This window comes from Porites lutea, chromosome 5 (genome assembly GCF_958299795.1).
Source record: "Porites lutea chromosome 5, jaPorLute2.1, whole genome shotgun sequence".
Taxonomy (NCBI): Eukaryota; Metazoa; Cnidaria; class Anthozoa; order Scleractinia; family Poritidae; genus Porites; species Porites lutea.
Window position 1 is genome coordinate 20,865,172 of NC_133205.1, and position 22,575 is coordinate 20,887,746.

The window sequence follows — 22,575 nt, forward strand, 5'->3', positions numbered from 1 at the left end:
AGAAATTATAAAAAATATTGTGTCCCCTCTACATGTCGTTGTTTGTTCATATGTTTGTATTTCTTTTTCTCTTTCTCAAGTTTTTCTTTTTTGCACATTAACGCCGAGTTTTCTTTATATTCTTAAGTGTGGTTTTATGATGAATAATTATGAGTTGTCTCAAAATGTATTCAGACGATCGAGATGGTCATACGCAAAATCCGGGCCATATCTGCTATTACAGTAGATATGTATTTAACAATTATTCCTCGAGCCTGAATGGGTTCTGAGTCAATAGCCCATGAGGCCGAAGGCCGAATGGACTATTGACTCAGAGGCCATGAGGGCGAGAGGAATAACTGTTTTAGTAAAATCCAACTAGTTGGTCAAAAATATCGAGAATAAAAAACTTTTAGCTAGTTAAACCTAGACTTTAATCCTTTTTTGCCACCATAAATGTGGCGCTTTTCGCTACTAGTGGGCTATAACATATAGCCTAGTAGTAGCTCAACCAATCAGAACGCAGCATTGATAATAGACCACTAGTTGGATTTTACTGATTAGATTTAGCCAAAGCTAGAAGCAGAGCTCTTATTAGTCTTCTTTAAATGCTTATCGTTAACGTCAAGTAATAAACTTGAAACCACGGCAAAGAAATCCACCTATCCCCACTTAATTTGAGGTAGGGGTTGGGTTATTTTAGAAAACGAAAAATCTGCAAACAAACCTCAAACAAGCAATAGTCTTGTCGAAACACCATATTGCGATGCGGGGTGGAACGGGACGATCCGGTCCGATTGGGGGCGTATAATCGCCCCTGTAGTCACGAACGTCCCACTTGTCCAACGACTTTCCGGACGATTATGTGAAAACCTGAGACTAAAAGTTTACATTTATGTGCTCTTTCACGAGTTCTACCGTCTCATGCTTTTGACTACGGAGAAAGTCGTGTTGATTACCAATGGTCCTTTTTCCTTTTTAGCTCGAACAAATCACTGGCAGACTCGCTAGACGAATGTGTCGATGCAAAGGATCCAAACTTTAACAAGGTAGGATCAACAAACTGCCTCCGTTTTTTTTTCTTTATAAGCTGAACAATTTTTTTTATTTTTTTGCGGTTCCTCGCCCTCAATAACGAAATTAACCAAGGATCTAAGGATAGACTAAGGTTTGCGCTGACTCGACTGTGATAAGCACTGTAATTTCGCGACGAGAACGGGGGATCGCGTGAACGATTTGAAACCTAAGAAATCCAGTTTCTAACTTTTCATATTTAAATGAGTTCACTCTTGGGGTTTGTCATAAATTGACCTTCAGTGATATAGTTATGTATTATTATTTATATATTTTTTTCGTGCTCCCTGTAGATCATTCGTTCCCTTGCTACTCAAGCCATGTCAAATGCCCTTTACTTCTCTACTGGCTCCTTGTCTCCAGAAAATTTCTTTCACTATGGTCTTGCCTTGGATCGCTACACACATTTCACCTCACCGATTAGGAGATATGCTGATGTTATTGTGAGTCCCTAACGTTTTTAATGTTTCTTTATTCGTTATTTGTTTCATTGTTTGGGTAGGATTGAAGTTTCTCAAATGACAAAAGGCCATTTGCACGATGACGTCTCTTTACTACTAAGACCAGAACTCATTGGGTGTTTCCTTCCATATTTGATTTTAGTAATCCCAGTTAGGTCTAGGTAACAAAAGCCGTGTTTTGCGAAAGAACGATTGTGGTTGTAGTAGTAAATAAAATGGCCTATTCGCAAAAACTCTGACGTACAGCTGGGTACTTACCAGTTACATCAGGAAGAACCGGAAAATCTGGCTGGAAAATCAAATGGCTCGCGCCATTCCATTTGGGAAACCGTGCTTTGATTTGAGGTGGTGCATTTTGTCACTCTTTTTAGTCTGTTTAGTTTTGGATATACTTTGTTAATTGAGGCGGGTCGTTCTCCCACCTCGTCAATTTTTTGTAGTTTTATGTTTTATACACGAGAATTCCACCCAGGTGATTTGTGTTAGTGGTAAGCATCCCGGGATATGTGCTTAGCTTTGTTCTTCGGTGTGTAACAGTAAATCCCCATGTTCAGGGGAGCATTATCGTAAAAAATACTTTCCTGTGTCGTTCTTTGGCATGATTTGAGATGTTATGAATATTATCATTTTTCTAGGTTCACAGGCTATTGATGGCTGCTGTCGAGAGTGACGACATTGCTAAACTCCCAAACAACAAGGAACTGCAAGAGATTTGTCATCATATTAACGTTAAGCACAGGGTTTGTATCACCTTTTACTTGTTTTCGTTAGCTAGCCATGCACTGAGTTGCCATTAGCATTAAAAGTGGAAAAACGTCTTTCTCTGAAATTTTTAGCATCATACAGAAAAGAGTATGGACCATTGGTTCAAGGTCTCACGTCGCCGACGCAAATTTCTATTTTGTAAACGGACGCTGCCATTTTCAAGACACTTAGGAAATTTTTGACCTGTTATTGCGAGTGTTTCTATCAAAGAGAAAGAAGATCGCAACCTTTTGTGTCCCAATTTATCTCCCTTACCACTTCACTACGACACCGACCCGCCAAAATTCCGAAAATTTGAAGTCCATACACTAGCAAACTGTCTTAAGTTTCTTAACTGACACATCAATGGAAAGTGCCCCTAGTCCTTTCTATAATTTTTAACGGAAACTGAACTTGTGCTAAGCTTCAAAGTCGTTCCCTCTAAGACTATTAAAAACGTATTATTTGCCATATTGTAACTTGAATATATTAGATCTATCCTGACTAAAGGGTGGCATTGATCTTTAAAAAAGGCAACGACCGTTTGCGGAGCGTAATAGGCGTCACCTTCTGTATGCTACATTCTCTTGTCTGATGTACGCACAGCACCAACTATGTAAAGACGTCTACTATTCACTCTTGCAGACGGCCCTATATTTCCAAAACTGCAAATAGACGGCTAAAAACGTGAGTCGTGACAATACATGTTAGGAGTCATTACTTTTAAAAGATATCGCAGTCAAATGAGATAAAACCGATCAAATATTAAGATTCATTAGTACTTCCACTTAATACCCAAGCAAGTATAGTAGATATTGCTGTACGCCAAAAACGTGTTACAGAAACGACCTTTCTTTTTAACTTGCTCTTCTTCAAGGCTGCCCAAAACGCTCAAAAGGAATCTGTCGATCTTTTTCAAAGCATCTTTTTTCAAGACTTACCAGAAGATGACGATAGACGAAACTGTGACGCCTTAATTTTTAGTCTCAGAGCCAACGGCGTTCTTGTGTTTGTTCCACGGTAAGTAGTCATTTTGAGTCTGATGAGTTACAGTTCCAAGGTTTGTTGTTTGACTTCCCTGGTCCAGGTTGGATAACATTATCCTGCTCCTCGTAAATCACTATCAAACCAGATAAGTTTTGGGAAAACCATGGCCAATTGCGTTATCCAATGGATAGTGGTTTATTCAGTGGATAACGTTATTCATTACTTGAACAACTGGGGCAATACGAAAAAGAGCAATTAAGAACTCTGATATGTTGTCTTAAAACTTTAAGCTACTTTAAAATATACTTGCCTTTTTCTCTTGTATTATTTTGTTATTGTTAGACCATTTTCACGGTAACTTTAATCTATTACAACTACCTTGATGTCCGGCTTTGTAGGCTATGTATTTGTTTGTTTGTTGTTTGTTTTTTTTTTTGCAAGTTAGAGCTGCTAAAATGCGTAAATTCAATGGTACTACAAAACTTGAACAAAAAAGGCATTGCAAAATAGTTTCTGGTAGTTGTGCACACTGAAATTTGAAAACCGCCTATGACGTTCCCCTCTTTTCTTTTTTATGCTATTAATTCTATTTCTGAAAGTGTTTTATTTGCATTTCTTTTCATTGCCACTTTTTCTGCGCATAGTGGCAGGAAGTTGGGGAGTGTTAAATCCCGAAGCTGAGATCTTTACCCACAATATGATTCTGAGTAAGTGTACTGTTTACATTAATGCTCTCTGCTTCTCTTTGACAGTTACAGTTTAAAAGGTCCAGTATATCTTAAGGACAAAACAGGACAAGTTGTAACTCCTCAAGAAGATTGTGTTGTCTTTGGCCCTGGTGAGTACTTTCTGGATATTAAATGTTTCAGAGCAAGAACTATTAGCCCTAAGGTTGATTTCCACTGACGCGTTTTTAGCTACGCACGTTAACGCACATAAATTTTAATCACGTAAATAAAATAGAGGCAAGATAAAAAATGCTGAGCTTAAACGAGAAGTTGAGCGAGGTTCAACTTTTATGCTTACGAACGACGTTTCATGCATTGCCTCTATCTTATTTCCGAACGTAAATTTTACGCACCTACGCACGTAAAAATTACGCGACACTGGAAATCAACCCTTAGCTGAAGCAAACGTGTCGGTTAATGGGTTAAGGAACGGAAATGTCACCAAACTTACCTTCGCTCAAGCTACTGAAGGCTTATGGCACCATGCTGTTAAACCATGTGTGTGCTAAATGCGTGAAGGCCATTGTGAGGTCGTGATTGTATGTTTTGAACTGCATTCTATGCCACGAAATGAGTTTACTGTGACGTAAGACTACGGTATATGGACCGGAGGCACATTGTGTTCCCCCAATCTCACCGTCACACACTCAAGAAGGTACATTGTACGTGCAAATGGAAGGATCCTTCAAAAAGAGCATAAAAACAATGTACGGCAAACATTGTGTGAAAATAGTTATGACAGTGGTTGCTTACCATTTACACAACCCCGCACCGGGGGTGAAATCTTGTGCGTAAACAAAAAACTATACAATTTGACGAGGTGGAAGAGTGACCCGCTACTAAGTATATCCAGTTCAGCTGAACATATACCCTGGGTGCCAGAGACTTTTCTAGCGCGGTTTCCGGTTTCTGTCAAGTCTTCATAGTGACCCGCGCGAAAAGCTTTTCTCGCGGAAAAGCGAAATGTTTTTCTCGCAGCTTTACCGCTCGTGGCTTCGGCCTACGGCCGAAGATGTGTCGGCCTTCGGCCAACACCGAAAATTCCCACCGCAAGCGATAAAAACCTCTGGTACCCAGGGTACTGAACATACTAGAAGGGATTTTATTTGCAGTTGCATACGCGTTTTACCTTAGCAGTCAAGAGACTGTAACATTTTGGGGGCTCTTATCTCAACAGGTCTGCTTACTCGACATGAATTTCACTTGACGGTCAGGAATTCTGCTGGATCTTTCCATTTTCGACTCTTTGACCACGTTAAGGTTTGTTGATGTTGTTTTTGCTAATTGCCAAAGTGTCTCAAACACGTTAACAAAGGAATATCAAACCATCCCGACTTTAAAAGATAAGCCCTTTCCTCATCTCCACTTGCTAAGTTAGTCCTGTGTTATTCTATCGTTGGGCCATTTTCCTTCCTAACAAGACACTAAAGCTGTCTAATTATGTTCAGTGCATGGGCTCGGTACTTGTATGTATTAGAGGGAAATCTGTTTCCCGATCTCCCAAAGTTTTTCCTGTTTTATGAAAAATGAAAATCTTTCCTATAACCTCCTTTATGTTGATAGAAGAAGATAAATCGGGAAAGTTCAGAATTCTACGAAATAAAGACATAACAACCTTCTTCGATCTCAGCAACAGATTCAATTTGACGCCAATAGTCCAGGCTCAAATTTGTTGCGGCCACTGAAAAGGAGCAGTGAAGACTCATTTATACAGGATTCGCCTCGACCTGAAGTAAAATATTCACAATTACAAATGATAAAATATTTACAGACACGGTTGTACACAGGTGTTCTTTTGACTGGAATTTTTGAATATATTTAACTAAGGTCGAGGCTAACCCCGTATAAATAAGTGTTCGGTGCTTCTATTCAGCGGCCACGACGACTTCGAATCTGGAATATTGTATGGTGCGTGGTATGTACCGTAGGATTTCTCATCAAAATTGCAAACTTTGACCTTGTGGTAAGTTTTATCTCTTGCCTTTTCAGGTACGAATATCTGTCAATAAATCTCGTGCGCATTCTCAATCCTTGAAGCTGGAACTACTTTCCCTAGAAACGAGCCAGAGTCCCCCAGTTACCGAAATAAACCCTCAAGATGAAACAACTAATAAAATGAAGAGAAGTGAACTTGTCAAGGTACTGTTTTAAATCTGTGAAAGGTTTGAACTCAGGAATCATTTCAAAAGTAGGTTGAGTTTGATCCTCCGGGTGAACGTAGTCCTGAATAGGACTGTTGTTGTTGACAGTGACTCACGTTTCGAAACCTGTACGGTAGTCATCTTCAGAGTCAAAGAAAAATACATTTCAAAACTTGACACTGAAGATGACTACCGCACAGGTTGTCGAAACGTCATTGTCAACAACAACAGTGCTATTCAGGACTAAGTTCACCCGGACGATCAAACTCAACCTACTTTGGTACTGTTGTAAAGCAGCCATATTTTACGTCGATAACTCGTGACAGTAATAACTGATAAACTTGAGGTAGACGGTGCGCTCATTTTATCCCCCTCTCTCTCCCCCTCTTGTAAATTCATTGATGGCCAATGAATTTACGTTTTTTTAATCTCTAGCTTGAATATTCCAACTCGCTTACTTTGTCGAATGCAATCGAACTCTTCTGGAGCCAAATTCCTAATAACCATATTCAAGATGAAAGTGAAGAATGATCAGCGCAGTAAATTTTCCAATTGAAGCAATTGGAAAGAAGAAGCCTGTTTCTCAGGCTTCTTCTTTCCGCAGTTCAAAATGAATTATTTCATATATACTTCACATCAACTATATTCAAGTTCAGAAAGAGGTAGAAAATTTCGTTGTCACTTGTTTACGTTCTCCCTAAAACTCGATATGAGGCTTTTTTACGTTGTAGTCGTACAGTGACGGCAAGGAAATACACAAAAAAAGCGTGCGGAGTTGTTGCAATAGTTTTTTGACGTTCTCGTTGCCGTCGCCGTCGTGGCATCTTAAACTTCCTGGTCACGCCCTTGTCACGATTACGGTATACCTTGTTTTTTTACTTTGAAATCTGTTTATGCGTTTCGGGCGAAAGCGATGCTCATGCGGGGAAATTCTCTCTACGATAACAAATAATCGTGAGAAAACTGATGTTACCGGAAAACAAGGAAAATGTTTAACGTTGGACAGTTTCAGACTTGAGAGATCGTTCTTTGAAACGACAATGTTTGTCTGTGTTTGGGCTAAGAATCCTCTAGTCCCAGGACCGTTGGGAGATACGAAAATTGCTTGTTGAAAATATAGTCAATACACTCCTGGTCTTTAGTCGCCTTGACTAACCGCAGTAAAAATTTCATCCGGTACACAAATTGACAGGTTTTATTCAGACTCGATGTTTTCGCTTTTAACACGTTTTCATTCCTTACCGCAGCAGGATTAGCTCAGACGGTAGAGCGCTCTACTGCAGAGCAGGAGTTGGTGGGTTTGATTCCTGGGACCAGACCAATACTCAGGGTTTTAAAGTAACTGAGAAATGAAGGCACCGCCTTTGTACCTTTGCCCAGCAAACGGCTAGACTTTCGCTTGGCTCGGTGGACTACGTAAAGTGGCGGTCCCGTCTCCAGTAGGAGACGTAAAAACAGTGTCCTCAATTGGTACAATAGTGCTAAATATGTTGACACTCAAATTAACTTTCCATTTTATTTATTTTATTTATTTATTTTATTTTCAGGAAGTGAAATCAAGCCGAGATGAACAGAGCAAAGACACAGGAACGGAAAGACTTGATAATGAATTCCAGAAACTGAAATCAGAATTTGCTCAAACTCATGAAAGTGTCAGCTTCTATTGTCTAATGGAGTTCTTCAGAGAAATGTCAATGAGGGATGATCATCAAGGTGTGGTTTAAACAGTGCTCCATGTTAGAAAACTAACCTAAAAATCCTGGAATCGCAGACTCGATAATGAATTGCAGAAATTCAAATCAGACTTTGCCCAGACCCATGAAACTTTCATTGCTGTGACTGTTTAATGGGGTCTTTGGGGTAAAGTCAAAGACAGATGACACTTGTGGGCTATAAACGCTACCCCATACAAAAGACATTCGGCCAACTTAAAACCTACAGATGGGACCAGGGACTTAATTTAAAGCGACATTTCCGTTGAAGTTCCTCGGAAAATCGGGCGAGAGAGGCAGAGAAAAACAAACTGCGCCATCATAACGTCATTTTCATAGTCTATAGACCATTAGCTCCCGACCAATCAGCGCGCTAGAAATCGCTTGGTTATTGTAAAAATTCCATAACCATCAAATGGTTGCTTGTTTCTTTAACTGTAATTATTTTCCTGACTAAATGTGATTAACCAAACGTTAAAAGAAAAAAATAATAAAAATTAATAGTGACAACACGCTGGTGTAAAAATAAATTACATTTATATATACGGTTCTTTCAAAAAGGACCGCACATAATAGGTTTTAATTAACGTTCGAAGGAAAAAACTGTATATCTTTATGTTTTGTAAGAAAATGAGTTCTTTATGCGCGCCGGTTAAGGTAGAAATCAAACTCTTCACGGAATCATTGACAAACATAGTCCTGGTTACCCTTTAAAGGAGTACTCTTGTTACTTAATGCTCTACAATTAATGCCAACAGTATTACATGTTTTTGTAAACGCTGTCACTGCTATTTTTTGGGTTGCCAAGGCTGGAAGATGATGGCTCGAAGAAGGTGGCCTTGTCGTCTCGAAATGAGGACGACGACAAAGTTTCTTAATGGCATTCTTAAACTGGGTCATACGTAAGCAGTAGATAATTGGATTAAGGAAAGAATTGGCGTTTTGTAAAACTCCAGTAATCTGTGTAAACAGAGATCGTGGATCAACCAAGAAGGTGGGAGCTGCAAAGCTCACACCACTTGGCAACTGTGTAATGAGAGAAAGTAGGGTGACGATGCAAAGAGTTTTTGCAAGCCTTTTGTTCTGTGCCAGTGACCTATTTGTAATATTTTGCATCCGGTTTCGTCTGGTATTTATCCATATTGCTAGGTAAGAAGCAAAAATGACAACTGTAGAGAGAATTGATATCGCGAAAAGTCCCATTGTTGCGAAACTTATAGCGCCGTTAGAATAAAGAGACAGCACCACCATACCATTTATGATGGCAATTAGCCAAATAGCGCCAGTGGAAACTAGGTAGTGCCAGGTCTCTAACGTCCGGTGCCGAAAGGGCCATAATATGGCTAACATTCTCTCTAACGCAATCAAAGCTAACGATGAAACAGAGGCTGTTGAAGCTAAAACGTCAATAGTAACTCCACTGTATTTCAGAGGCAGGCTGCGTGACTCGTGGTTTCTGGACAAAAATAAAATACCATCCCATATGTGCAATGATATCGCTACACCGAGTAACAGATCGGCGACTGTTAGGGAAAGGAGCAGGTAGCATGTCCGCCTTAGGTGGCTCTGAATCTTTATAAAAATAATAATTGTAATAGAATTTCCCACTAGAATTAGTAGCGCCTCACTGCTGAATATGATAATTCAATGTATCTCGTTAATATAGGCCTCCCCTGTGTTCTTGTTGTCCATTTTAGCCATTCCTTGAAAAGAGGAAAAACAAATCACGTCACAAGTTTTTGCCGAAAAAATAGGGGGGAAATGACGCTCATTATTATATTAAATTCTACGGAGTTACCCCGTATGGTATCCTCTGATCCAATTCAAACTTGTAACATGCAAAAGTAGGGTAAGAAAGGCGAACACGAGCCAAAAGCCCAAACGGCTTGAGCTTATCCCGGTTTCCTTAGCATGAAGCATGCCTAGGAGAATTGCCACCCCTCCCCCATGGACGGGATGCTAGTCCATCGCCAGTTTGTCGCCGGTACCAATTTATACACCTGGGTGAAGACAAAGTGGAGTTAAGTTCCTTGTCTAAGTAAACAACGCGACGGGCGAGGCTTGAACCCCGGGCCTCCAGATCCGGAGGTCGAGTTGTTGACCGCTCGTTCATACACGCCTCCATAAGCAAAAAGCCTATACAAAAAACTGCTCTGGGAAAGTTACCTCTATCCACAGCAGAAAGGAAACTCATAGAATAAATAATGCGTAACAAAACAACATACTCTTACTTCCAGCTTACGATCCGAAGCCACACTTTAACTTTTCCGGTTTATGACATTTAGCCATTGTTAGCCTTCTTGCCAAGATTTATGTGAGTAGGCTTCTTTTATTCTTTCTTTCTTTTTTAGCCATTAGGCTAAGGTTTTCCTTTCAGAAAACGTTTGGGCAAGTTAAATGCTTAATTCTTAGCACCGTCGGACAACCATCTCACGATTGAAGTGCAAAAGCACTGTAACGTGGAATTGATACTGAATAATATGCATATATGAAATCGCTTGATATTAACATACTATCTTACAAATCTAGGAGGTTTATCATTCGATATTAAAAGAAACCGAAACGTTTCCGACCATAAGCCTTATTAAAAATGCCATAATACTCTTTGTTGTCCCTCCAAAGTTTTGCATTAGCATTTGTTTTCAATTTCTTACAATCGTCCGAAAACGTTTTGATTCTTTTAAAACTTTTAACCTTGTAAAATAGCATTTTAAGCTAAAAACTTACCTGTTGTTTTTTTTTTCTGTGCAGTGGTGTTTATTCCATAAGACAACAAATTCGGGCAATCCAATTTCTGTGAATATTTTGGCAAGTATATGCTGTTAATGTTTCGAAAAGAGATAAGACGGAGATAAAGCGCAAGTTTGTCCTAAATTAATGGCTTTGCTCCCATTAAGTGTCATTTCCTTTCTTCATTCGTACAGCTGCTGACAGCTGCTTAAAATTTTTGATAAAACGTTGATCCTGAGAATTGCTATTTTGAGTTGTTCAGCCGTTTGTGTCATCGTTTTTCGTTGTGTTCCTTTTTTCACGATTTTATTACGTGGTTATTTGAAAACGGTTCAAGGTTTCGTGTTCTTACTGCCACTAGAATGCTGCAGTGTTTAGTTCTTTTGGCTTAAGCAACCACCAAATCGAAGGCGACAAAAGCCGTAAAAAAGTCGCATTTTGTCGCACACCACAGCACTACAACATCACAGTTGATACATTTTTTATATGGTATCTATGCACAGTTACCCAAACCCTGGCCAATTAAGACCAAAATTCAAAATGCAAAACGCACATTAAAAATAGGTGTTTATTACGTATTACAATAATTGTACCAGTTTTGTTAAAATCAGCCTGGTACCCGCATTTCGCAAAGCTGCGCTGAATTTTAACCCATTCATTCTCAGAGTGATAATGGAGTCTCAGTGTAAGGTAGTTTTAACTTCCGAGCTTGTGGACAAAATGATGTGGCATTACCATTCGGAAACCTCTCTTGAGGAACTTTCGCAAAGTGTTATTTGGTTTCTGGAATTGAAATTCTACTTTGGTCACTTCTTTGAATAAAAGGGTTCATTGTATGATTCTACTCCCTTCAGAAATTGCAACCCCTGAAGGTTTACAGTGAGCTATGTTAATTTGTCTGTCTCGTTTCTAAGTGGGGCGAGGTCGATTAAACGACTCCTTGTTTTTCTCTGAGAATAGGAGATTTATTGTAGTTGTTAGAGATTTCGCAACCGATTAGGAACAAATTGCTTGAGGCCCTTTCTACCAATAGGTAGTCAAGATTTTTCTGGTTTTCATCTCACTATTGATACCTCCTCCGAGCAAAATATTGCTCTTTTTTATAATGACACAATAAACATCTGCTACGTGAAAATTTTTTTAATTCTGGTACAAAGGAAAAGCAAATTATTTTAGACCCAGACTTCATCATGGAAAATTTAAAGGATATTCCTTGAATGATGTGGGTCTGTTCTCTTACCCAACTTAACCCCTATATAGCTTTACAGTGAGCCATGTTTAATTTATTTGTCTCGCTCCTTCATGGGGCGTGTTCGATTTTAAAAACGACTGTTTTGTTTTCTAGTGAACAGGAATAGATTCATTGTAGTTGAGACAGATGAATTTTCTGTTGCTAATCTCGCCACCGACCGGGAAAAAATTGCTTGAGGCCCATCCTACCAACAGGGTTTCGCACTTGTTAATCATTACTGTCAGATTTCTGGTTTTTATCTCACTCTACAGTTCCCACCTGTTCTCGGAAATAGAAGTAAATTAATTTTGCTTTTTTCTGTAAAAACACAATAAACATCTGCTACTTGAAGAAAATTTTAATGTTGCTACATAGAAAAAGGTAATTATTTTATACCCACTCTTTATTAGTCAAAGAAATATAAAGAATATTCTTACCAAATGGGATATCCCTAATGTGATTAATAAACCGAAGTAAATTTTTTTGTGCGTAGACCAGAATTCATAAAAAAAGACTGTCTGTACCTTCCTTCCTTTATCAAAGTGGTCCTGATGACTCCCACGGTTCTGTGCTTTACTCGTATTCAGCCTAATGCTACAGACAACTTCGATGACTTTTATACCTTGGGACTGTTTTCTCGTCTAGTCAAACATCATAGCCTGTCTTCCACAATACGATTACTAGAGTGCTTCAACGGCCTCTATAGACCTTAAGAAAACTCCATTGGTAACTCCGAGTGAATTTTCCTGAAAATTAAGCCTGTTTCCAAAGTAACGACAGAAAAGCTTCCCCAGTGCTAGCTTAAATTCAGGCATCTTGAAGCAATAGACAATTGGATTCAAAAACGAGTTTGCGTACAATGCCACTATGGTGATTTGAAACCCAAATGAATGTATATTTTGTGTGTAGTTATTTAAGGCAAGTGTGATACCAGAAGGCAAACAAAATAAGATCGACAATCCTGTAACAATACAAAGAGTCTTCGCTAACCTCCGGTCATGTTCTTGAGATCTTGACGTTTTGCCCGGTAGGTTGTGGCGTCTCGTTTTAATCCAAATTGCAAAATATGCAACGCTTATGACTACGACTGAAGTAATAGAACTGATAACTGTGAAAAGGCTAAATTGCTCATTAAAGTTTATGTTTGCTACTCCATTCAAGATTGCCAGAGTCCAAACGCTTCCAACAGAAGTTACGTAGTACCATTTTCTTGACAATCTATGTCGAAATGGCCACAAAATTGCACACATTCTTTCTAAAGATATCAAGGCCAAAGACAATAAAGAAGCTACTACAACTGTTACATCGAAAGTTACTATTTTTTCTCCAACTGAATAGCTAAGATGTCGTCCTTTCATCGCAGCAATACCGTCCCAAAGCCAGAAGATGAGCGCAATGCCGACTGTAAAATCAGCAACTGCGAGATTGATGAGTAAGTAGCTAGCGCGCCTTAATCGTCTTCGTATGTTCCAGAAGATGTAAACGGTGATCAAATTTTCTGTCAGGATTACAGTTGCTTCACAGATGTACACAACCATCCAAGGAATGGTATTAAACAACTGGAAGTGCTCGTTTGCTCTTGTGGCGTTCATTGTGTTACTGGATCTGAAAAGCAAAAAGAAAAACCAAAGCATATTACTTGTTTCCGCTTAATGGATATATACATTGCCACTTGAAGACCTGGGATTACAAAGATTCTTTGAGAAGAGAAAAAACCTTGATTCCTTTATCCTTGAAAATGTTACATGCAGTGAGATTCAAGTATCTTTACCAGGCTACGTTCTAATTTGAAAAAGGAAAGGGACAAAATAGTGCAATTTAAATTACGGTTGCTGTCGTGATTGTTTAACTCTTTTCCAAGTGTTCACGTCAGCAACTCTAGCTGAGTATCTTTTCTAATGTTAATCAGTACCCAGCAAGCATGGTTGGCCTATTAAACACAGGTTTGGGTCTTTTTATACGGCTGCGGGAATAGCTAAGTTTCTTTCTCTCTTTTTTTATTTCAGTAATGATAACAAAAACAAAAGTAAAGGAAGATCCGAAATAAGGAAAATAATCCTGACCCCAAGCAGAAGTTACCTCATCGAGTTGATAGTGAAAAATCTGTTTCTTCGCTTGATGAACACAATCTGCTAATTATCTTGCTCCATATATTCCTCAAATTCTGAAATTAATATAATTCAAATTGATATTTCAGATAGAGTTGGTTGAACCTCGATCTGACTAAAACATAATAATTTATAAACAGTAAACGGGAAATATCCGGGAAAGGAATATTCGACAGTTTCATCTACATATGACATCTTAGCTTTAATGGCCGGGTTAATCAAATAACCTACAGATCTTCCTTTGCCGATCCTCCGTTTAAGATTTAAATGCTCCTGAGTGAGTTCAGTTTGTCTGTGAATGCATGTTTTTTCATACACGCGCAATATTTAATCAGTGTTATCTGAAATTTCCATGCCAAAAAATGCTTGCTATGGGCAGTATTATTGATGATGATAGTGATGATGATGACGACAATGATAATGATAATAATAATAATAATAATAATAATAATAATAATAATAATAATAATAATATAATATAATGGGTAAGGCGGAGTATGACGTGAAGAATTATGGAGATCAAGGAGGGTGTTATTCGCCGAGGCTAAGGCTGGTAACACGGTCTGAGATCTTCATAATTCTTCAAATCATATAAAAGTTGAATCCAATGATTGCTTTATTATTCATTCAAAATAATTCCTAGTTTAAAAACAAGCTAAGACATGCTTACCTCGATGAATGTTAAGTTCCCGTCTTCATTTGCCTGTTGTTTCGGCAAGTTCAGGAGATACAGGGACAGGGTGTCCAGTTCCTATTTTTTCCTATTTTTTCCTATTTTTTGAGCCTATTCCTATTTTCTCCTATTTTTAGACTAAAACCTCCTATTTTTCCTATTTTTTGGCTGGTGAAGCCAAAATTTGTAACAAAATTGAAAATGGAATTATAGTTGTATGTGTTTTTGAGTGAAATTTATGATAAAGCAAGTAGCATGTTGACTTTGTTGTTCTAATATTAGTAAAAATAACAGTTGCATTTGTTCTTTCCATGACCTCTATTGCCTATGAGAGTTCTGTTAACATTTTTTTTGTTACGTTTTGTATAATTTTTTCGTGCACTTGCATGTATTGTATGAAGTGTTATAGTCCTCGTGACTATTGAATATTAGTAAAATCCAACTACTGGTCTATTATCAGTGCTGCGTTCTGATTGGTTGAGCTACTACTAGGCTATATGTTATAGCCCACTAGTAGCGAAAAGTGCGGGCTTTTTGGCGGCAAAAAAGGATTAAAGTCTAGCTTTAACTAGGTAAAATTTTTTTATTCTCGATATTTTTGACCAACCAGTTGGATTTTACAAAAACAATTATTCCTCTCGCCCTCATTTCCTCTGAGCCAATAGCCCATTCGGCCGCTACTGACTCAGAGCCCATTCGGGCTCGAGGAATAATTGTTAAATATTTTGCATAGCCCACCGAAACTGCATTTCAGTAACTGTACATGTTATATTTTATTTTGAAGTCTTGCTCGCTTTCATGTTCATCTTTGAAACTGAAAACAGGATCAAGTTGTCCTCTCACAACACAGGCCAGATAAATCATCCAGCGTCATTTTGCATACACCGCGGAGAGCCCGGTTCCGTACTTAAAATTACGCGGTCTCTTGACTCAAACAACCATATTCTCAACCAGCCACCGATTGCAGATTAATGGAAGGAAAGCTTTCCAAAGGACTTTTTTCGATATCCTTCAATGACAACTCAATCGTAAGAAATTTCTATCCTAAGAAATTTCACTCTTCAAAGCTTTTGAAAGATTTGCCGTCAACTTGAAGGGGATTTCCATATGATCACCTTTGATTATAGAACCACGCTCGACCTGTAGTCAGTCATATCATTCCGATTTGATACAGCGTAACAGAGCCAATAAACTAAACGTTACTGATGATTTTCACTCCTTCTTAGCCACGAAAGTTGATCTAAATCCTGTGAACATAGAATCTGAGGACTCGTAGCCTTTATTATAACCCTTATGGAGTGCAGGGAAGCTATCTTTGTCGACAAAAGTACTTTTGATTTTCCTATTTTTCTCCTATTTTTTAATGCAAAGTTTCCTATTTCTCCTGTTTTCTCAATCCTGAGTTTCCTATTTTCCTATTTTTTTGAGCAACCATGCCGCTGGACACCCTGCAGGGATGTTCAGTTCTGCAGATATTCTCTAAATGGCAGATGTCGTCGATCGAGTTGTATTCTTACTGTTCTTGCTACTTGTTTAGTCAGTAGTTCTAGTTCAGCTATTTCGTCTTCGCAAAACGTGTGAAATGTTCCCGGAATGTTCCGGTATTTTGTGCTGCTCTACCAAAACAACGCAAACTAGTGCCAAGAACTTCTCGGTTGCCGTCCATTTCCCTGGCATCTATGCTGTACTGTTGACGTTATTTTTCGCATATCGCAAACGTCTCCCAAATTTCAATTTCATGGTTAACGATTGTTTACGAAGAATTAGCCGTGGGTAGCCAATCAGAAACGGAGAAGAATATTTTGAATGGATAATGGTCTTTATTTCACATCCCATGCTACAGATTCTCATGAATTGTACATCATTAAAATAAATAAACGTAATCATAAAATCCTAACTATCCTATTTTGTGTTCTAATAATTTACAAAAGTGAATAGCTGGAGAAAGGATAACAAGTGCGTGTACTCAAGATACTTCCTACTCAATGTTTTATTTCCATTCTTGCATCATTATGTTACATCACGTGAAAGATACTAGCCAAAATGCCACATCCCATATTACAAGTTAGATCTTCGTCGAGTAGTTGATAAGACGAAAGAGGTTTGCCAGTTGAAATGGATGAGGTATAAACGATGTTGGCAGGTTAGGAGGTCTTTTATGGTAGGCAATTCAGATTTCTGATTCAGAAGATATCTGAAACTGACCACTAAACTACAAAATTTTTCTTGGGTATCAATTTCATTGCTCAAATTGTTTTACAGATTTTAGGGTAATACCGCTTGCAGTTTTGAGAATACAATCATTTAAGGACAATGGCCTTTGTCGTGGATGACAACGACAAAATACAGACTTTTTTAGTGACATTCTAAATTCTGGTATTTTGATACTATATATGATTGGGTTTAGAAAAGAGTTCGAGTAGTGTGTCACTAAGGTAATTTGTACGCCGAAGGAATGCAGGTGCTGTAGGGGAATGCAGGTGCTTAAGCTCCCTATTATTGTAGCGTGTTCTCGTCAACGGAAGTGCGCTAGCGACTAGGAGTAATGCAGCTGATTCTGGCCTATTTTGTTCCCATTTTAAACGGATATTGCTCCCCCATGAAATTATAAAAAACGGTTTTATTTAAGGTGGCTGAACACAGTTTGGCTTGCGGTCAGCGGTAACTCGCGTGACGGCGCGTGTGTTAAATTAGACAAACAAACATGGCGGCGAAAAAAGCAATGGTACACAGAAGACGATTTCTCAAAATCCACTCGTTAAAACTTTGTGATTTTAGGCAGAATTTTTACTTTTATCGTATTTTAAACAATGAGAACTTTAAAATGGACGTTGAACAGACGAATTTTGTGACACATTTAATAATTACAGTACAATTATATCATTGATTATCTAAAAACCCGTCTGTTAAGATTTGGTCAAATAAGTTTCACATGGTGAATTATAGTATAAAGCTGTGTTAAAGTTTATAGGAGAATCTAATGAGCGAATTTTATGTAAACTGAGCAAAAGTATAATTTTAAGGTTGTATTCAATCGTTCATGTTGCCGTGGAAACTACGAAAACGTCACATTTTACCTGTCAATCAAAATCTTTCATCAGTATATTTTTCACTTTCCAAGTTTCAGCTTGTGAGCTGCAACCTTTCTCTTGCCATGATTTTGCAAATGACATATGATCACAAACTGTTAAAACTGTGTTCAGCCACCTTAATGGAATGTTTTGTACTCATTCTAAAAGGATTTTTTTTCCCTATGAAATGATAAGAAAATGGTTTCATTGCATGGAATCTTTCGTTACACCACCAAAGGAATGAAACGTTTTGATGCGATATCACACTGAGTGAGTTGCCCAGATGAAAGAATTGTCAAAGATTAAACGAATGAAAGATATCTTTTTCTATTATGTAGTTTTGTTCAATTATTGTTTGTCCAGATAATTTCGCTACTGTCAGCATTTAAAAGTCAGTGGAAACCCGCGTTGAGGACACCTGTCACACCCGCTCACAGGGCTGTCTAGTTCATTTTGTTTATTTAGTTTAATGCCAGTTACTCGTCCTTATTCGCCATGAAACTTGAGAAATTATATGTGAATGACAAAATCAAAGGTTTGTGTCAAGCAAAATATGTCTCCCAAGCATCATATCAGTCGTTACGAACAACAAAAATGAACTTTGAAAAACTTTTAGGTAAACAAGTTTTCAAAAATCACAATTGCAATCCGCTTCAAGCTTCAATCTGCAAGTTTGTCAATCCGTACTTCCTTTTGTATTTTAGCCTTTGTCATTTATACCTTCTTCTAACTTTTTGAGCGGCGGTTCTCAATGTTTGAATTTTGATAAATTTCGTGACAAAAGGGTTTTAGGCAAAAAAGTCCTTGGTAATGTCAAATGCAGCTCAGTATCGAGAATCAGTTAGAATTCACCCTCTTCAGAAAGGGAAGATGAGCCCACACCCAAGCGTTCAACGTGAACAATCTCAGAAGCGTTTAAGCTATGACTTTTCCCAAAAATTATGTGGGAACATGAACTCTTCTGAACTCTTACGTCTTACATGTTCAGGTTAGCTGGCCGTGGGAATAAAACACGGTAAATTCGGTGTGGGAAAGGATTGGATTCTCATTGAACCTATACATGTACGGCTGCGATCGGTGAAAGGGTAAAAAACAACGAGAAACTATAAATCGCTTGTTAACAAACCCAAATAGGAACTTCAACGATGCTAATGAAACAAAGTCAGATTTAATCTCACAAACACGAACACCTGTATATAAGTTACAACTGACGAGGGCAAGCAAAGTATTCCAATAATAGAAGCAAGTAAATGTGGGAATTCAAGAAAAATCAAAGACCAAAGCAAGAAAACACCCATGACGAAATCCACACCAACCTTCACCCACTCAATGAAGCAAAAACGAAACAAAAAGTGAGACAAATCTCTTAAAAATAACTTTAGAAACTAAGTCACAACGCTTATAAAAGACTCCTTTTTAATGTCTTCTATTTTGTCTTTCGTTTGTTGATCGATTGTAGCACCTCCAGTATTATGACATCTACTTGTCTCAACAGTTTCGCCTACATTTAAAGAGAAAAAAATGACAATTTGGATCTTCCCTGCAAATCTTAGTCCTGCCAGAGTTCGCATATTACGCTCAGGCTACGTACTAACATTGATTATTGCTCGAAATTTGTAAAGATGAGTGTACCCTCTGTATGCCTATTTAAACCATTACATTGCCGCCTAAGAGTAAGCAAAGACCGTCAAGCTAAGTCTTTGACTGCCAAAAGTCGGGCAAACAAGGTCTGTTAGGTTTAATTTCCAGTGTCGCGTAATTTTTACGTGCGTACGAGCATAAAATTTACGTTCGCAAATAAAATAGAGGCAATGTATGAGAGGTCACACGTAAGCGTAAAAGTAGAACCTCGCTCAACTTCACGTTTAATCTCAATACTTTATATCTCGCCTCTATATTATTTACGTGCGTTAACGTGCGTAGCCAAAAACGCGTCAGTGGAAATCAACCTTTAGTTAAGAAACGCACCCAGTTATATGGAGTTTGCTAATCTGGAGTTTCAGTACCTAGAGTTAAGACAAGGGCATTCCAAACCGTCACGGTGACGCACACAGTTCAGCAGGCTCCGTTTTTCCCCCTCAAACAAAAATGGTGGCACAGTGATGAGGGCGTTCGCCTCCCACCAATGTGGCCCGGGATCGAATCCTGACGTCCCCGCCATACGTGGGTTGAGTTTGTTGTTGGTTCTCTCCCTTGCTCCGAGAGGTTTTTCCTCGGGTACTCCGGTTTTCCCCTCTCCTTAAAAACCAACACTTTCAAATTCTAATTCGATCTGGAACGCACGGACACGTTTAATCGAGTCTCATGAACCCCTAAGTGCTCCAAGGGTAAACAAATTACAAAAAAAAATCAGGGGAAAAGTCTAAGGAGAGTTCCAAAAAATTATGGAAAATTGGAAAAAGTTAAATTTGAGTCAGGACCTCGATCGAGGACTAATTTAATTTGAAAGCGGTTAACCTTGTCTGCGGTTTATTAAAGTAAGCCCTGTCACGTGACATTATTCGCTCCAAACAAGAACATTGTAATAACTGAAGCAACATACAATATGTGCAAACTTCCAACCAGGCCCTGATAATGAACAGATTGCAAGCAGCATACTGTTTTTAGATGTCTCCTTATAAACCGTAGACAATTGGTTATAATGCCATGCAAGAGAGTTACCTTTAGGTTGTCTATTATGGGCCAATAGAAGAGCTTAGTTTATTTTTTGGTAACTCCTTGGAAATATCATAAAATACACCCCATCCACGTTGTTTTTTAAGTTCAATACGGGGTGGGGGGAGGATGACACTCAACAAAGTTTTATACGGGGAGGCTCTGCCCCGAATTCCAAACCCTTACTGTTTTCAGGCTCCTGCTGTTTTGTATACTATTTTTGGCAGAAAAGGTACCCCTTTCGTATACCTTCTATTGACAAATGGTGCTCCTTAAACATACCCAGTTACAGTTGTTTCAGATAACACTTTTGTGGCGTCAATCAAACTCTGAAGAATAGTCGCTTTTTCTCGCCTTCGCATCGCAGCGCACATCTTAGGAAACAAAAGGTCATGGTTTGTGATAGGTGATTGGTGGACTTCAGAGTTCAGTCGCGTGTTTTTGAAAAGCGGAGCAATCTTTACCTTAGCTCTAAGATTTTTTGTCTTCTTTATACTGAAACGTAGCAAGTTTAGATTGTCCCTATAAAGCTACCAAATCCAGAAGAAACACAGATATGGGAGGGTGAAAACGAATCGGTACGTTCCCGCCAATATTTACTTTTGCAGCTTCTGTTTGTTATTGCCGCCTTTATTTAGCAAACACAGTGGATGCCATGGTAACGGTTTGATTGACGTCGCTGAAAAACCCAAAATGCTCATACTTTTTTGACAACGCAGGTCTCGTTTTATCCGAAACAGCTGAAACTGAAAAAACACTGAAACCCTTTTAACTACTGAAAATGCCTTTTTTGATATAGATAAATCTCTCACACACCAGGAAGTTTTCTTCATCTTTTCAAAGCCATAAAATGCGTTTGTTAGCCCTTTTAGAAATTTTAGGTTCTTTTACAGACCGAAATGACGGATTTCCCTACCCTTTCACATACTTCAACAAGTAAAATCCTCGCCCTTCTATATACCTCAAAAAGTACCCCTTACGGGCGGAGCCTTCCCGTATGGGCCGTTACAGATAGTAAAACGCGGGTAATGGAAACCAAAAGTCGTAGTATTTTGTATAAGCGCTCCTCTGAGCCATAAATCTGACAAAAGAATTTAACGCTTCCCCCCCCCCCCCCCCCCCAAGAAAAAAAGCTATAATCCAGTCGTTAAATACCCTGGCTCCAGAACCGTTCGTACCAAGAGAGAACGTGCCCTCAACCCAGGTTAGTCTTTCAACTGAAAGAATCAAGCGCGTAAGGACATAGCGGTGTCACAGAGTAAAATGCGACTTATGCGTTCAGTCACTTCGATAATCACAATGGTGTACCACAGGCAGACCATCCAAACTGTTCGAGTCATCGTCATGTCACGTGCGACATGTGATCTCATTTTGTATTTCGTAACGCCCGCTCTCGGCTTGATTCGAGTGATCGGCAGAAGTGCTTCATAAAACACAGAGGTTTTCATCTTATGATCCCAAATGTTAATATAAGGTAAGAAAGATTAATAAAGATAACTTACCATCTGTTTTTAGTGTCGTTTTCAGCATTTTTGTGGCGTTTTGAGTCGCTTAAAACTGACACCCCCGACCATTAAATACATAATCATAACTATAACAAAATTGTCAAATCTGATTGGCTATCAACTGCCCTGATTTCAGCCTTAATTGGACAGTTTAATAGGACAGTACGCGTCATGCCTAAGTAATTGGACAGTACGCGCCATCACGCGCGCGCTTAAATGGCTTTTTTTTCACTGCTAGCAAAACAAAAGTTCGTATTTCTATAACCTATTATATTAAAAATTTTGTTAAAGTTATGATTAATTGGTAACAGAACTTCGTGTCGTCCAATTCGGTCTGTAATCATACTCGTGATTAAACAAATCAGACTCCCGCTACGCGGTCGTCCGATTTTGTTAATCACTCGTATGATTACAGACCGAATTGGACTCCACTCAGTCCTGTTACCATTACTAATAAAACGACGGATGGTCAGCCTGTGGTGTGTACTTACAACGAAAACTGTATTGTTCTAACCCGTACTCAGATGCCGATGCACCAAGGTCTGATGCAACAAAGAAGACCACTTCTCGAGCAGAACATCCTATTTGGACAGCATCTGCTAAAACTTAATGTAGAAGGAACCCAGCAGCATATTTGATCGTCACGACAATGATGATCCATATCCGGACATTCCACGTCGGATGCTATAAAACAAAAATATAACTGACTTGCTCAGGGGTGTGTATAATCCCAATCAACATATATAAGCATCCATATCTCTATATGATAAACAGCA

General features: G+C 38.7%; 2 protein-coding genes and 1 long non-coding RNA gene across 7 annotated transcripts in view; 1 reads left to right on the plus strand and 2 right to left on the minus strand.

The window, feature by feature from the left end:
* LOC140937250 (DIS3-like exonuclease 1) overlaps positions 1–8,556 on the plus strand; it is a 39,892-nt gene extending 31,336 nt beyond the window's left edge. For both annotated transcript variants that reach the window (XM_073386792.1, XM_073386793.1), the window contains 8 exons: positions 962–1,028; positions 1,347–1,496; positions 2,150–2,254; positions 3,136–3,278; positions 3,998–4,083; positions 5,151–5,233; positions 5,963–6,112; positions 7,662–8,556. In XM_073386792.1, coding sequence (XP_073242893.1) covers positions 962–1,028; positions 1,347–1,496; positions 2,150–2,254; positions 3,136–3,278; positions 3,998–4,083; positions 5,151–5,233; positions 5,963–6,112; positions 7,662–7,838 — 961 coding nt within the window. In that variant the 3' untranslated portion in view covers positions 7,839–8,556. The remainder of the gene's footprint in view (positions 1–961; positions 1,029–1,346; positions 1,497–2,149; positions 2,255–3,135; positions 3,279–3,997; positions 4,084–5,150; positions 5,234–5,962; positions 6,113–7,661) is intronic.
* A 3,357-nt stretch (positions 8,557–11,913) lies between these two features.
* On the minus strand, positions 11,914–13,971 carry LOC140939111 (lysophosphatidic acid receptor 1-like). Its single transcript, XM_073388671.1, has 2 exons — positions 13,867–13,971; positions 11,914–13,392 (listed from the first exon to the last, which is right to left on the minus strand). The coding sequence occupies exons 1-2, from the start codon at positions 13,869–13,871 to the stop codon at positions 12,468–12,470; spliced, it is 930 nt and encodes a 309-aa protein (XP_073244772.1). The 5' UTR covers positions 13,872–13,971; the 3' UTR covers positions 11,914–12,467.
* Positions 13,972–18,788: 4,817 nt separating this feature from the next.
* Positions 18,789–22,575, minus strand: part of LOC140939002 (uncharacterized) — a 7,775-nt gene continuing 3,988 nt past the window's right edge. For 3 of the 4 annotated variants that reach the window (XR_012165589.1, XR_012165591.1, XR_012165592.1), the window contains exons 3-4: positions 22,291–22,483; positions 18,789–19,140 (exon numbers count right to left, since the gene is read on the minus strand). This is a non-coding gene — a long non-coding RNA (uncharacterized lncRNA). The remainder of the gene's footprint in view (positions 19,141–22,290; positions 22,484–22,575) is intronic. The other variant, XR_012165590.1, reaches the window with a different exon arrangement.